Here is a 15000-nt window from a genome sequence, read left to right on the forward strand (position 1 = left end):
TTTATTTAAAAATAACTTAGTTACTGTATTTATAAGATTCTTCGAAAAATCTGAATTTATTAAAAATATTTTTGAAATTTTGATTAAATTTATTTAAATAAATAGTAACAGGACTTAACAGATTCCTGAAAAAAACTGAATTTATTCAAAATCAGAATCTGATGTGTGGCCAAATGGCCAATGGTAACTTTGTCTAAATTATCCGGATCAGGAAACTAGTTGACACTTGACATTTAAATTAAATTTATTTAAAAAAAAGTTACTGGATTTATGAGATTCCCGTTAAAAAATCGGAATTTATTTAAAATTATTTTGACATTATAATTAAATTTATTAAAAAAAAAAAAAATTTTGACCTAATAAATTTCTGCAAAAAATCTGAATTTACTTTAAATCAGAATCAGAAATGTGGCTAAGTGGCCAACCGGAACGTGTTTTAAATGTTGTTAAAATGTTGTCGAATATATTAATAAGGATAATTTCAAAACACAATAAAATTAATCTAAATTTATTTAAAATCAGATACTTTCTGATTCTTATTTTAAATAAATCAAGATTTTCTGCAGAATTTTTTTAAGTCGTGTAATTATTTTTTAAATAAATTTAATTAAAATTTCAAAATGATTTCAAATAAATTTAGATTTTTACAGGAATCTTATAAATTCGATATTTATTTTTTTAAATAAACTTAATTAAAATGTCAAGTGTCAACTGGTTTCCTAATCCGGATTATTTAGAACAAGTTCCCATTGGCCACATTTATAAATCTGATTTTAAACAAATTCAGATTCATTTTAAGGAATCCTGAAAATTTCTTAATTAAAATATTTGACAATATTTTAACAACATTTAAAACAGGTTCCGGTAGGCCACTCGGCCAAATTTCTGATCTGATTTGTTTTCCAGGAATCTTGAATTTTGTCCACTGGTTCCCTGATCCGGAATATATAAACAGGTTCCGGTTGGCCATTTGGCTACATGTTTGAATCTTATTTTGATGAAATTTAGATTAATTAAAAAAAAATTAAACTTATTTTTTTAATTTTAAATAAAATTGTCAAGTGTCCACAGGTTCCATGATCCGGAACATTTAGAATAGATTCCCGATGGCCACATTTCTAATTCTGGCTTAAAATAAATTCAGATTTTTTTTCAAGGAATTTTGAAATTCTGGTAACTAAAACAACTTTATAATACATTCAAAAAATGTCATGTGACCACTGTTTCCCAGATCCAAGACACTTAGAACAGGTTCCCATTGTCCCCTTGACCACACATCAGATTCTGTTTTTAAATAAATTCTGATTTTTTCCAGGATTCTAACTATTTTTAGAAATAAATTTAATTAAAATTTCAAGATGATTTTAAATAAATTCTGATTTTTCGAAGAATCTTATAAATCCAGTAACTATGTTTTTTTTTTAAAATAAATTTGATTAATTTGTCAAAATAATTTTAAGTAAAGTAAGAATTTTTCAGGGACTCTTATAAATCAAGTAACTAAATTTTTAAATAAATTTAACTAAAATGTCAAAATAATTTTAAATAAATTCTGTTTTTTTAACAGGAATCTTATAAATCCAGTATTTTTTAAAAATAAATTTAAGAAAAAGTTCAAGTGTCAACTGGTTTCATGATCCGGATTATTTAGAACAGGTTCCAATTGGCCATCTGGCCACACATCAGATTCTGATTTTAAATAAATTGGGATTTTTTCTAGGAATCTGTCAAGTCCAGTAACTATTTTTAAAAATAAATTTAATTAAAATTTCAAAATAATTTAAAATAAAAAAAGAATTTTGGAAAAATCTTATCAATCCAGTTACCATTTTTTTTTTGAATAAATTTGATTAATTTGTCAAAATAATTTTAAGTAAAGTCAGAATTTTTCAGGGACTCTTATAAATCCAGTTACTATGTCTTTAGATAAATTTAACAAAAATGTCAAAATAATTTTAAATAAATTCTGTATTTTTAACAGGAATCTTATAAATACAGTATTTTTTTTAAATAAATTTCATAAAAATGTCAAGTGTCAACTGGTTTCATGATCCAGATTATTTAGAACAGGTTCCAATTGGCCATTTGACCCATTTCTGATTCTGATTTTAAATAAATTTAATTAAATTCTGATTCTGATTTTAAATAAATTCAATTTTTTTTCAGGAATTTGTTAAGTCCTGTTACTATTTTTAAAAATAAATTTTATTAAAATTTCAAAATGATTTTAAATAAATTCAGATTTTTCGAAGAATCTTATAAATCCAATAACTATGTTTTTTAAATAAATTTGATTGATTTGTCAAAATAATTTTAAGTAAAGTCAGAATTTTCAGGGACTCTTATAAATCAAGTAACTATGTTTTTTTTAATAAATTTAACTTAAATGTCTAAATAATTTTAAATAAATTCTTATTTTTTAACAGGAATCTTATAAATCCAGTAATTTTTTTAAAATAAATTTATTTAAAATGTCAAGTGTCAACTGGTTTTATGATCCGGATTATTTAGAACAGGTTCCAATTGGCCATTTGGCCACATTTCTGGTTCTGATTTTAAATAAATTCAGATTTTTTTCCATGAATCTGTAAAGTCCAGCTACTATTTTTTTAAATAAATTTAATTAAAATTTTAAAATAATTTTAAACAAAATCTGTTTTTTTAACAGGAATCTTATTATTCCAGTAACTTTTTTAAATAAATTTAATTAAAATGTCAAGTGTCCAGCGGTTTCCTGATCCGGATTATTTAGAACAGGTTCATTTGGCCATTTGGCCACACGTCAGATTCTGATTTTAAACAAATTCTGATTTTTTTCCAGGAATCTGTTAAGTCCAGTAACTGTTTTTAAAAATAAATTTAATTAAAATTTCAAAATATTTTAAATAAATTCTGATTTTTCGAAAAATCTGATAAATCCAGTTACTATGTTTTTAAAATAAATGAAATTAAATTGTCAAAATAATTTTTCATTAATTCAGAGTTTTGCCAGGAATTTTATAAATCCGGTGACTATGTTTTTTTTTTAAATAAATTTAATTAAAATGTCAAGTGTCCACTGATTTCCTGATCCGGATTATTAAGAACAGGTTCCCATTAGCCATTTGGCAACATTTCGTAATCTGATATTAAATAAATTCATATTTTTTACAGGAATCTTTTTTTATGTCATGTAATTATTTTTAAAATAAATTTAATTAAAATTTCAAAATGATTTCAAATAAATTTAGATTTTTACAGGAATCTTATAAATCCAGTAACTATGTCTTTAAAATAAATTAAATGAAAATGTAAAAATAAATTTAAATAAACTTTGATTTTTTTAAATTCAGATTCATTTTAAGGAATCCTGAAAATTTCTTCATTAAAATATTTGACATTATTTTATTTAAAACAGGTTCCGGTATGCCACTCGGCCAAATTTCTGATCTGATTTGTTTTCCAGGAATCTTGAATTTTGTCCACAGGTTCCCTGATTTTTCGAAGAATCTGATAAATCCAGTTACTATGTTTTTAAAATAAATGAAATTAAATTGTCAAAACAATGTTTAATTAATTCAGAATTTTGCCACAAATTTTATAAATCCGGTGACTATGTTTTTTTTTTAAATAAATTTAATTGAAATGTCAAGTGTCCACTGGTTTCGTGATCCGGATTATTAAGAACAGGTTCCCATTAGCCATTTGTCAACATTTCGGAATCTGATATTAAATAAATTCATATTTTTTACAGGAATCTTATAAATCCAGTAACTATGTTTGAAAACAAATTTAATTATAATGTCAAAGAAATTTTAAATAAATTTAAAATACAACAGGAATCTTATACATCCAGTATTTTTTTTAAATAAATTTAATTAAAATGTCAAGTGTCATCTGGTTTCCTTATCCGGATAATTTAGAACATGTTCCCATTTGCCACATTAATAAATCTAATTTTAAATAAATTCAGATTCATTGTAAGGAATCCTGAAAATTTCTTAACTAAATATTTGACAATATTTTAACAACATTTAAAACAGGTTCCGGTTGGCCACTCGGCCAAATTTCTGATCTGATTTGTTTTCCAGGAATCTTGAATTTTGTCTACTGGTTCCCTGATCCGGAATATATAAACAGGGTCCGGTTGGCCATTTGGCTACATGTCTGAATCTAATTTTGATAAAATTTAGATTAATTTAAAAAAAAAATAAACTTATTTTTTTTTTAATTTTAAATAAAAATGTCATGTGACCACTGTTTCCCGGATCCGGGACAGTCAGAACAGGTTCCCATTGGCCCCTTGGCCATATTTTGGGATTCTGAAAGTATAGAGTAGCAAAAAATGCTTCAACACCACATTTGTTTTTCTAAATTGTCTGGCACATAGGAATTTTGAAAAAAACTGCTTAAATGTTTTCTAGTTTCCGGATCCGGATTGGCCAGAACCGGTTCTCAATGGCCACATTTTCGATAAAACACCTTCGGATATGCTTGGACAAACCATTTTTGAGTTTGTATTGATTGTTTGAAGCAATAGTATGTTTTTTCGCATAAAGAGCAACAAATTTCAAAATTTTGAAGATTTCGCACAATTTTGGCCAATAATCCGGATTTCCACCGGAACCGGTTACGGGAACCGACCAATGGGACCATATTTTGGGTTTTTCTAACAATTAACCGTCTAATGACACCAGAAGCATCTAAAAAGACCTAATAGAACTTAAGTTACAGTGAAAACAAAATAAAAAATATTTTTTCGACGGGGGGTGATTCATATGCAAAACTTCTGCATTGAATATCTCGAGCTAGGGTAACAATTAAGACATGGGCCAGGTTGCATTGTGTTCAGGAAGCCGATCCCTCGGGGAGTTTTTTGAATCGTCCTGCTAATCACAAAAAAATTTTTTTTGTTACGCTGTGATTTAGATTAATTTAAAAAAAAATTAAACTTATTTTTTTTAATTTTAAATAAAATTGTCAAGTGTCCACTGGTTTCATGATCTGGAACATTTAGAACAGATTCCCGATGGCCACATTTCTGATTCTGGCTATAAATAAATTCAGATTTTTTTTCAAGGAATTTTGAAATTCTGGTAACTAAAACAACTTTTTAATAAATTCAATAAAAATGTCATGTGACCACTGTTTCCCGGATCCGGGACAGTCAGAACCGGTTCCCATTGGCCCCTTGGCCATATTTTGGGATTCTGAAAGTATAGAGTAGCAAAAAATGCTTCAACACCACATTTGTTTTTCTAAATTGTCTGGCACATAGGAATTTTGAAAAAAAAACTGCTTAAATGTTTTCTAGTTTCCGGATCCGGATTGGCCAGAACCGGTTCTCAATGGCCACATTTTCGATAAAACACCTTCGGATATGCTTGGACAAACCATTTTTTGAGTTTGTATTGATTGTTTGAAGCAATAGTATGTTTTTTTCGCATAAAGAGCAACAAATTTCAAAATTTTGAAGATTTCGCACAATTTTGGCCAATAATCCGGATTTCCACCGGAACCGGTTACGGGAACCGACCAATGGGACCATATTTTGGGTTTTTCTAACAATTTACCGTCTAATGACACCAGAAGCATCTAAAAGACCTAATAGAACTTAAGTTACAGTGAAAACAAAATAAAAATATTTTTCGACGGGGGTGATTCATATGCAAAACTTCTGCATTGAATATCTCGAGCTAGGGTAACAATTAAGACATGGGCCAGGTTGCATTGTGTTCAGGAAGCCGATCCCTTGGGGAGTTTTTTGAATCGTCCTGCTAATCACAAAAAAAAATTTTTTGTTACGCTGTGTTATGAAAGATTTGTGTGTGAATTTTATTAACTTTTCAAAAAAAAGATTTTCATTTTTCTAATCAAGACTAACATTTTGAAATGACCAAACTTTCAATATTACGTTCTTTTGAAATGTTAGTCTAGATTTATTTTTTTGAAAATATTGTTTTCGAAAAGATCGAAAAAATTAACGACTGTTTCATATTTTAACATTGTAAATCGGACCATTGGTTGCTGAGATATCGACGTAAGAAAATGGTGTTTTTTTTTGGGTGAGACTCAGAAAACATCAAATAAACCTTTGTATGGCAATATCTCAGTAACTAAGGGTCGTATCACCAAAGTTCAGAAATGCAAAATATAGAGAATTTTCTCAGCTTTTAAAAAATATTTTTTCAAAAGTGGGAAAACATGTGCACTAATTTAAAAAAAATGAAAAACTGCGACTATTTTCAAAAACGTTACCATAAAATGGCTTTGACTTGAAAACGGGGCATTTAATCAAAATTTCACTTAAGTACTTTTTGATTGCAAATCTTAATTTATATCAAAAAATGAACTTTTGCAACCAATATTTCGATTTTTAGAAAAAAATCAGTATTGATTCAAAAATTCATAACTCTTTCAAAGATTATTTGCACAACATGGAAATTTCTTAAAAGTAGGCATTTTATGTCCCCTAAAATATATCAAAAAATAAAAAAAAATAAAAAATAGTGTTTTTTGTGCATATCAAGTTTGAGTGACAAAAAAATAAATTAAAAAATAAATTCTTTGGGCATACCGACGGCACCAAAAAAGTTTCAGCAGGATAAAAAAATACAAAAATAAAAAAAGACCGATTTTGTACAGAATTGCTCTGTTGTTTGTTGTTTGTTGTTTGTTGTTTGTTGTTTGTTGTTTGTTGTTTGTTGTTTGTTGTTTGTTGTTTGTTGTTTGTTGTTTGTTGTTTGTTGTTTGTTGTTTGTTGTTTGTTGTTTGTTGTTTGTTGTTTGTTGTTTGTTGTTTGTTGTTTGTTGTTTGTTGTTTGTTGTTTGTTGTTTGTTGTTTGTTGTTTGTTGTTTGTTGTTTGTTGTTTGTTGTTTGTTGTTTGTTGTTTGTTGTTTGTTGTTTGTTGTTTGTTGTTTGTTGTTTGTTGTTTGTTGTTTGTTGTTTGTTGTTTGTTGTTTGTTGTTTGTTGTTTGTTGTTTGTTGTTTGTTGTTTGTTGTTTGTTGTTTGTTGTTTGTTGTTTGTTGTTTGTTGTTTGTTGTTTGTTGTTTGTTGTTTGTTGTTTGTTGTTTGTTGTTTGTTGTTTGTTGTTTGTTGTTTGTTGTTTGTTGTTTGTTGTTTGTTGTTTGTTGTTTGTTGTTTGTTGTTTGTTGTTTGTTGTTTGTTGTTTGTTGTTTGTTGTTTGTTGTTTGTTGTTTGTTGTTTGTTGTTTGTTGTTTGTTGTTTGTTGTTTGTTGTTTGTTGTTTGTTGTTTGTTGTTTGTTGTTTGTTGTTTGTTGTTTGTTGTTTGTTGTTTGTTGTTTGTTGTTTGTTGTTTGTTGTTTGTTGTTTGTTGTTTTTTTTTAAGTCAGACAGTTTTGATCAAAATTAAGAGAATCAGTTCAATCATGTTTTGTGATTTGTCATGAAATTGCACAAGTTTCATAAAAAAAACGCGAGAGTTTAAGCCAACTTCAACTTAAACTAAATCGATGAATAAAATTGAAAAGGAAAAGGAAAGGGTCGGTAGAGTAAATACTATAATTGAAAAAAAAACTGTAGATAGACGAAAAGTAACGACAACGGCTTATATAAACTTGTTGAATGACTGAAATACTTTATAAAAGATGTTAAAATACTGGCAAAAAATAGAAAGAATTAACATCAAGAAATTTACACAGTTGCAAGAGTTGACAAAAAGAGCTCGCGAAGGTATTGTAAAATTATCAACAACGTCAAGAGAGTACAAAATTTCGATTGCAACAGACGAGTGAAGAACAACAACAAGAAGAAGAATCTGTGGTCGATGGTAACATTTTTTTTTTCAAAGAAGCAGCCGCGCGATGTTTGGTGGACATGAAGTAACAAACGGGGTGAGGGAAGGGCGCAAATTACCTGCTGTCTCCGGCGGATTCTTTTCCGAGCGGCCAGAAATATCCGCCAGTAGAGGAACAGTATCACCAGCAGCGGCACGTAAAAGCTGGACGCCGTCGCGAAGATCTGGTAGCCGATGTCCTGCGACACGATGCACTGCAGGTCCTGGTAGACGCGGGCCTCCCACTCCGGGTCCTTCCAGCCGAGCAGCGGCGCGATCGACACCAGCACGGACAGCGTCCAGATCACGATGATCATGTAGCCGATGCGGCGGGCCGTTCGCTGGTGGGCGTAGTCGATGTCCGTGACGGCCCAGTACCTGGGGGAAGGAGAGGATTTCGTTGAATTAGCCTGGTTTAATTAGTTTTGTTTAATTTTATAATAAAATTAAGGACACTTCATGGTTTACACAGAAAAAAATAGCGTAATATTCATCAGGGAATAATAATAGATTTTGTGTAAAAAAAAAGTGTAATATTACATCAGGAACATGTAAATTTTTAATCGGTTTTTGGTGAATTTTCATCAGGTTCTTATTTTTAAACATTTTTTCATGTAAAATTACTCCGAAAAGAGGTAATATTTAACCAACCAAATTTTCAACGTTCCAAAATTCAAATTTTACAAACACATTTCTAGTTAGTTTAGAGAAAAAATATAAACAGCAATAACAAAACCATTAGTTGTAATAAATACATAAAAATCGTAAAAAAACATTCCACGACAAAATTTCAACCATTATCACCACCGAACCAGGCAGGGTTGCCAACATTCCGACATTCCGACATTCCGATAACTACAATAATCATCATAATAATACCACTCCCCGCAAGCGAATGACATTCCACCATATCCGATAAGGGTGCAAGCTTTTACACACTCACTCCACCCCACGATTTGGTGCATTCGATTTAAATGCAAATTTGTACTACAACCATGTCAAGCTGCTGCTATATCTGCAAGCCATAGGGTGTCTGCACGTGGCACTATATTGGCACTCGAACGCCACCCGAAAGTTGCTCTCGCGCAAGCCAATATCGCCCGATTTGGCTGTGCTGATTATTTCCGAGTTCGATCGAGTTGTACACAAAAGTGGTAGTTTGACAGAGGGTGAGAGGGAGGGGGTGAATGATATTCACTTTGCAAACACTTTCTGCCAGGTCAGGGTGGGTGCAATATGCAATGGAATCCATTTTGCAGTGACTGTTGTTGAGTAGTTTGGCGTTGCTGCTATTTGATTCGATTCGATGATGCATTTTTGTACACAGCAAAATAGCATGATAGGAGAAAAAAAAAGTTTGGCGCCATCAAGTTATGCAACCAACGTCGGGATGGATTGAAAAAAAGGTTGAGGAAATCGCTTTGGTGTGATTTTTTTTTTCTTCAAGGGAAATAAATCATTTTTGAGCTGTCATGTGCATCGAGAGATTGTTGTTGATTTTCTGTTCTATTTCAATTCAGTGAAAAAAAGTTTTGAAATATGAATGGTAAAAATGATTACTGTTTGATTTCAGATTTAAATTAACTGAGCTTTGTACGTGCGTGAACGAAAAATTTCATTTAGTGTTTAGTAATTATTATTGCTATTATTCTTCTTGTATTATTTTGCCTTTTAGTGTAATTGTTTTGTTCTTTTTTTCGTTTTCTTCGTATTTATTGAGTCCTATTTATTTCTTTTTTTAATCTTTTTTTATTAAAAAACAAAAAAAATAAAATGTTTTTTTTATTCATATATTTGAAAAAAAAAACACCTGAAATAAACATAGAAAATAACATATTTTTTCATATTTTTTAATCGTTATCGTCAACTTTGATTAATCGGGAATAAAGTCTGATTAGAGACAGCACGTTTTTGAGCACCTAAAAGCTTCAAATTTGGAAATAGATGTACACATTTTGTTCCTCTGAATTTGGTCCAACCAAAACCACTCAAAAATATCTGCCACATTGCACAGTGGTCCAGAACGCAAAATTAAGTGGAAAATTGATTTTCCGAAAAATGGTGAAGTTTTGAAGCTTTGGTGTCTTCAGAAGAGTTGTTGCAAATGGATAGGTGCAAATATTTGGTTGAAAATCAGGGTGGTTCACGATTAGGGTGATTTTGAAATTCTAACTTTTCAGGTACTTTTTGGGATTTTTTCGTCTTCTTAAAAAATTAACATGCCAATTTTAGCAACTTTGTCGAAGACACCAAAATTTTATCTCGTAATCTATGCCTTCTACGACCAAATTTATAAAAAAAAACATCTGAGCAAACCTTCAAAAACCAGTTTTTTTAACGTGGCAATTCAGGATTAAGTTGAGGAGAAAAGTGATGGCAAGGGCACTTTTGGAACTCTAAAAAAAGAACATTTTTCTTATTTAACATGTCAATTTGGACTGAGGGGCAAAAGTTAAAGCCATTTTAAGGTAAAAAAGATGCAAATTAAAAACTTAAATATCTTGAAAAGGCGCAAGCCAAATTTTAAGCACCAGGTTACATTTGAAAGAGATGATCCAAACGCTTGAAAACATCTCACGGATGTTTTTCTTTAAACTCGAGATATCTTCATTTGAAAAAGTCTTATTTTCAAGGGAAAATCATATAGGACCACCCTAACGAAATTCGAAAATTTTCCAAATATATGTTTTTCCATGTAATTTTGCTCTCTGAATCTGAATCAGAATTGAGCCAAATTGTCAACAAATCGATTTTTGGTCATATTTTGGGTTTGAATGATAATTTTACATGAAAAAAAAAATAATCCCGAGATTTATATTTTGTTTTAAATATGACGTCGCTTCCGTGCTATCTTGTGGCACGACTGCTGTTGAGCAATTCTTTTGGTGCTTTCGGTATGCTCAAAGAAGCCATTTTGCATTATTAGTTTGTCCATATAATTTTCCATACAAATTTGGCAGCTGTCCATACATAAATGATGTATGAAAATTCAAAAATCTGTATCTTTTGAAGGATTTTTTTGATCGATTTGGTGTTTTCTGCAAAGTTGTAACTAAGGATAAGGACTTAACTAGAGAAAAATGAGACACGGTAAAAAAATGTTGTGATTTTTAATTTTTCTTTATGTTACTAAAACTTGATTTCCAAAAATACTATTATTATTTTTTTTACATTTCATGAAATGTTAAAGGAGACATCAAATGCCATCTTTTCAGAAATTTCCAGAATGGGCAAAAAATCGTTGTTCAAGTTATGAATTTTTGAAGCAATACTGATTTAAAAAAAAAATCGAAATAGTGGTCGCTCAGCACCTAATGGTCCGATTTTAAATGTTAAAATTTAAAACATTCGTTAAATTTTCCAATCATTCTGAAAACAATATTTTCGAAACTTTTAAATCAAGACTAACATTTCAAAAGGACTTGATATTGAATGTTTGGCCCTTTAGAAATGTTAGTCTTGATTAAAAAAACTGTTTTCGAAAAGATTGGAAAATTTTACGAATGTTTCATAATTTAACAATGTAAATCGGACCATAAATTGCTGAGATATCGACGGTGGGTTGTTTGGGTAAGACTTAGAAAACATCAATTTTTCTGTTTTTAAACTTTTGCATGGCAATATCTCAGCAACTATGATTCGTATCAACAAAGTTCTGAAAAACAAAATATAGAGAATTTTCTGTGCACTTATTAATTGGTGCAATTTATCAAAATTTCTCTAAAGTATTTTTTGATTGCAAATTTGAATTTACATCGAAAAATGAAGTTGAATTTCTTTTCGACCAATACTACGATTTTTTGGAAAAAATAGTATTGATTCAAAAATTCATAACTTGGTCAAAGATTTTTTGCACAACCTGGAAATTTCTGAAAAGTTGGCATTTGATGTCCTCTAAAACATATCAAAAAAATGAAAAAAAAATTGTGTTTTCTTGCAAATCAAGTTTTAGTGACAAAAATTTAAATTAAAAATCACCAATTTTTTTACCGTGTGTCACTTTTTTTCAGTGTAGTCCTTATCCATACCTACAACTTTGCCGAAGACGCCAAATCGATTCTTTTTTCCTTTAGAAGAACAGATTTTAGAATTTTCACATATCATTTTTGTTTCGACAGCTGCCAAAATTGTATGGAAAATTATATGTACAAACTAATGATGGAAAATGGCTTCTTTGGGCATACCGAAAGAACCATAAAAGTTTCAGCCGGATTATAAAATACAACAATCAAAAATAAAAAAAAAACATTGACTTATTTATTCAAAAAAGTCACATCTTCATGATAAGAATACTGTCAACACTTTTGCTTTGCTCATAACTTGCCTCTTTTAGTTCGCTTAATCATTTAAACTATTTTGAAGGTAATTTTGTAACTTTTTCCTTCAGTGGATTTACTCGAAAATCAAGGCATAAATTGGTGTTAAAACCTAGGGGGTTCACATCACAAAAAAAAACATCAAAATCCCACCTTAAAACCGAGCTGCTACCAGTCCCGACAAAACTTTCACTCTAATTTCATTTAACGTCACCAAGCGGACAACCACTTTGGCCACCATCGCCCAGCAACTTGTGCCATACGTCATCCGTGCGGCACCATAATGGCCCCTTGGACCGACAGGATTTGCGCCCCAGATGCACTCCAAAATGGCCCTTTTTCCCCCCAGGTTTTCAGGTGATGAGCTAGAGGCACAAGATTTCAAAAGTCTTGCAACGAAATTTAATTAATCATTTTTAAAAGCTTTTCCTGTCAACTGGCGCTAGCCTGGCTGTGGAGGGAAATTCAATTTTTGTTGTTAGTTTTTTTTTAGCTGCAGATGGTCTGCTTTTAGCAGCCAGGTAGCGCTACTTTAGAGCAATTTATTTTCGAACAGATGTTTATGGGAAAATAGATCGTTGATGGAGGGTGACGATGGAATCTGAAAGTTTCTTCCGGATTCCGGGAAGGAAACAAGAAGTTATACATTACGGGAAGTGTTTCTGGCAGGTGGGAAATAAAGTGCAAATAAAAGAAACTTGATGTGGAAAGATGTTGATCTTTTGAGAGCTTCTGTTATTGGGAGTTTCTGAATTTAAACGCATTTTTTAAATTGATGATTAGATGGGTTTGCCTTACAAAAAAGGTCCGAAATTTGTAACTGACCCCAGTAATCAAGAGAAAAGTTCGTCACTTCATAAAACATGTTTCCGGTTCTTTTACCCCTCTTCTTATTGTCACAGACCCTGTAAAATACATAATCCCCCCCCTCCCAACTAAGTTATCTCGAGTAATTTCTTTTGCATACCCTTCGCTCTCTCGAAAGCTCCTTTCGTAAAAAAAAGAGGAGTGCAAAACTTGAAGGTTTAATTAAATTCAGAAACTCTCTTCCTTCAAGAGCGCTTGAAGAATGTCTTTCCCCTACCCACCCAAGAGGGGATCGGGTCACTTTCGTCCCAGTATCCCATGGATGAAAATGTGCTCCAACAAGTTGCATACAATAGCAAGTATCATCCCGGGCCCGACCTCTTGAAGAGTGTTTCTTACAACTATCGTCGGCTTGGCTTGGCTCGGTGAAAGAATGGGAAACTTTTGCCAGCCCAACTTTATTACTTTCCCCCCAGGATCCTCGTCCTGCTCGTCTCTTTCTATGGAGGAAGGGGATGGAAATCTTGGATGCTGTTGTTACTTGCCTAAGATGGCCTTTCGATGCAGAGCAGTTCTCGAGAGAAGATGCAAGAGACTTTTTCACAAATCTCAGAAATAGTTACATTCTAATTAAACTTTTTTTTTTGCAGAAATTCCAAATGCGAATATCATTAAATTCTTATTGATTTCAAATTTAGGCTCAATCTGAATTGATCTGGTTTTTGTGTCAACTGATCTCGACATAAAATAAAGACATTTAATATAAAAAAGTGATCCGGATTTTTTTTTATTTACATTGAATTTTTCTTTCAATTGGCAATGTATTCTCAACCAGCTTTTGAATTTTATAAAATAATATGAAAATAAACTTAAAATTTTTCAACTGTGGCCATTATTTAACTTATAAACTCGCTTTTGAGAAGTTAGTTTTGATCACATAAAAGAAAAAAAATGATAAAAATAATTAGTTTTTATTCTGTTAGCTCAAAATACATCCACAAAAAATAGGGTGGGGAGAGGGGGGGGGGGATGAAGATGCCTAAAAAATCAAAGGATCAAATGTTTTAAAATGTTTTCGTACAAAAATAATATTACAAGAAAGTCTCAGATTCTTCAAATGACTTCTTACAATAATTTTTCAACCTATGGAATTTCTTTGATAATTAACAACAGCAGTATTTACTATCTCAGATTTCATCTTTGAATGTGTTTATAAATAATTATTTCTTTAAAAAAGATTAAAAAATTTGTTTCGATTAATTTTTTTGCTTTTCTTTGAACATTCCCAGTTTTTTTGGAAGAAGATATTTTTTATATTTTTTTGAGATTTTGTTGTATTTTCTCGAACAGTTGAAATGGGGTTTCTTAAGTCAAACATGAGCAGCTCTGAAATATTTTAGTTTATGTTTTCGAATATGAGCTGTACTTAATTAGTTAATTTTTGAACAAGAAATTTCATGTGAGTCTTAAAATTCTTTCAAAATTGACAGTTCTTGAAAATATTTCCTTTTTATAATTTCCTTGAATTTTTGGATTGTTTCAACCATGAGTTTTTAATTATTAATCACCAGATCTTCTTTTGATTTTTGAAAATTAATGATGTTTTGATTTTTTATAAACATGAGCGAAAATAAATAAATATATATTTGTGGTGTTTTTAATTTATTCGAAATTTTGAGTACATTATTTACAATCTGAGATTTTTGCAACTTTTAGGCATTACTTGAGGTTTGATAAATGATTGAGTATTCAAATGACATATTTTGAATGTTTTTGTTTTCTTTCAAACAACAAAAAGTTATTTTCCATTTCATTACAGAAGATAATGAAAAATGGTTAAAAAAAATCCTTTGATGCTTTGTAAATGGTGTGAAAGAACAAAAAACTTCTTTGACATGTGTCAATTTTTGGAAAATTCAAAGGGGGAATGAGGTTCCTGAAAATTATTTAAGGGGGGAATGAATCGAATTAGGTTGAGAACCACTGTTTTAAAATATTCTTAAATTGCAAATCTTTTTGGCATCTTTCGAAATTTTTGACCTGAAAATTCATAAAACCTGGGAATGGTGCAACTTTTAAAGTCGTTATTGATTGCGAGTTTG

The 15000-nt window shown here is 30.5% G+C and overlaps 1 protein-coding gene across 4 annotated transcripts in view; it reads right to left on the reverse strand.

The window, feature by feature from the left end:
- LOC6044436 (5-hydroxytryptamine receptor) overlaps positions 1–15000 on the reverse strand; it is a 314507-nt gene that overhangs the window by 50133 nt on the left and 249374 nt on the right. For all 4 annotated transcript variants that reach the window (XM_038251623.1, XM_038251621.1, XM_038251622.1 and 1 more), the window contains exon 6: positions 7856–8153. In XM_038251623.1, coding sequence (XP_038107551.1) covers positions 7856–8153 — 298 coding nt within the window. The remainder of the gene's footprint in view (positions 1–7855; positions 8154–15000) is intronic.

Source organism: Culex quinquefasciatus, chromosome 2 (assembly GCF_015732765.1).
Source record: "Culex quinquefasciatus strain JHB chromosome 2, VPISU_Cqui_1.0_pri_paternal, whole genome shotgun sequence".
NCBI classification, from domain to species: Eukaryota; Metazoa; Arthropoda; class Insecta; order Diptera; family Culicidae; genus Culex; species Culex quinquefasciatus.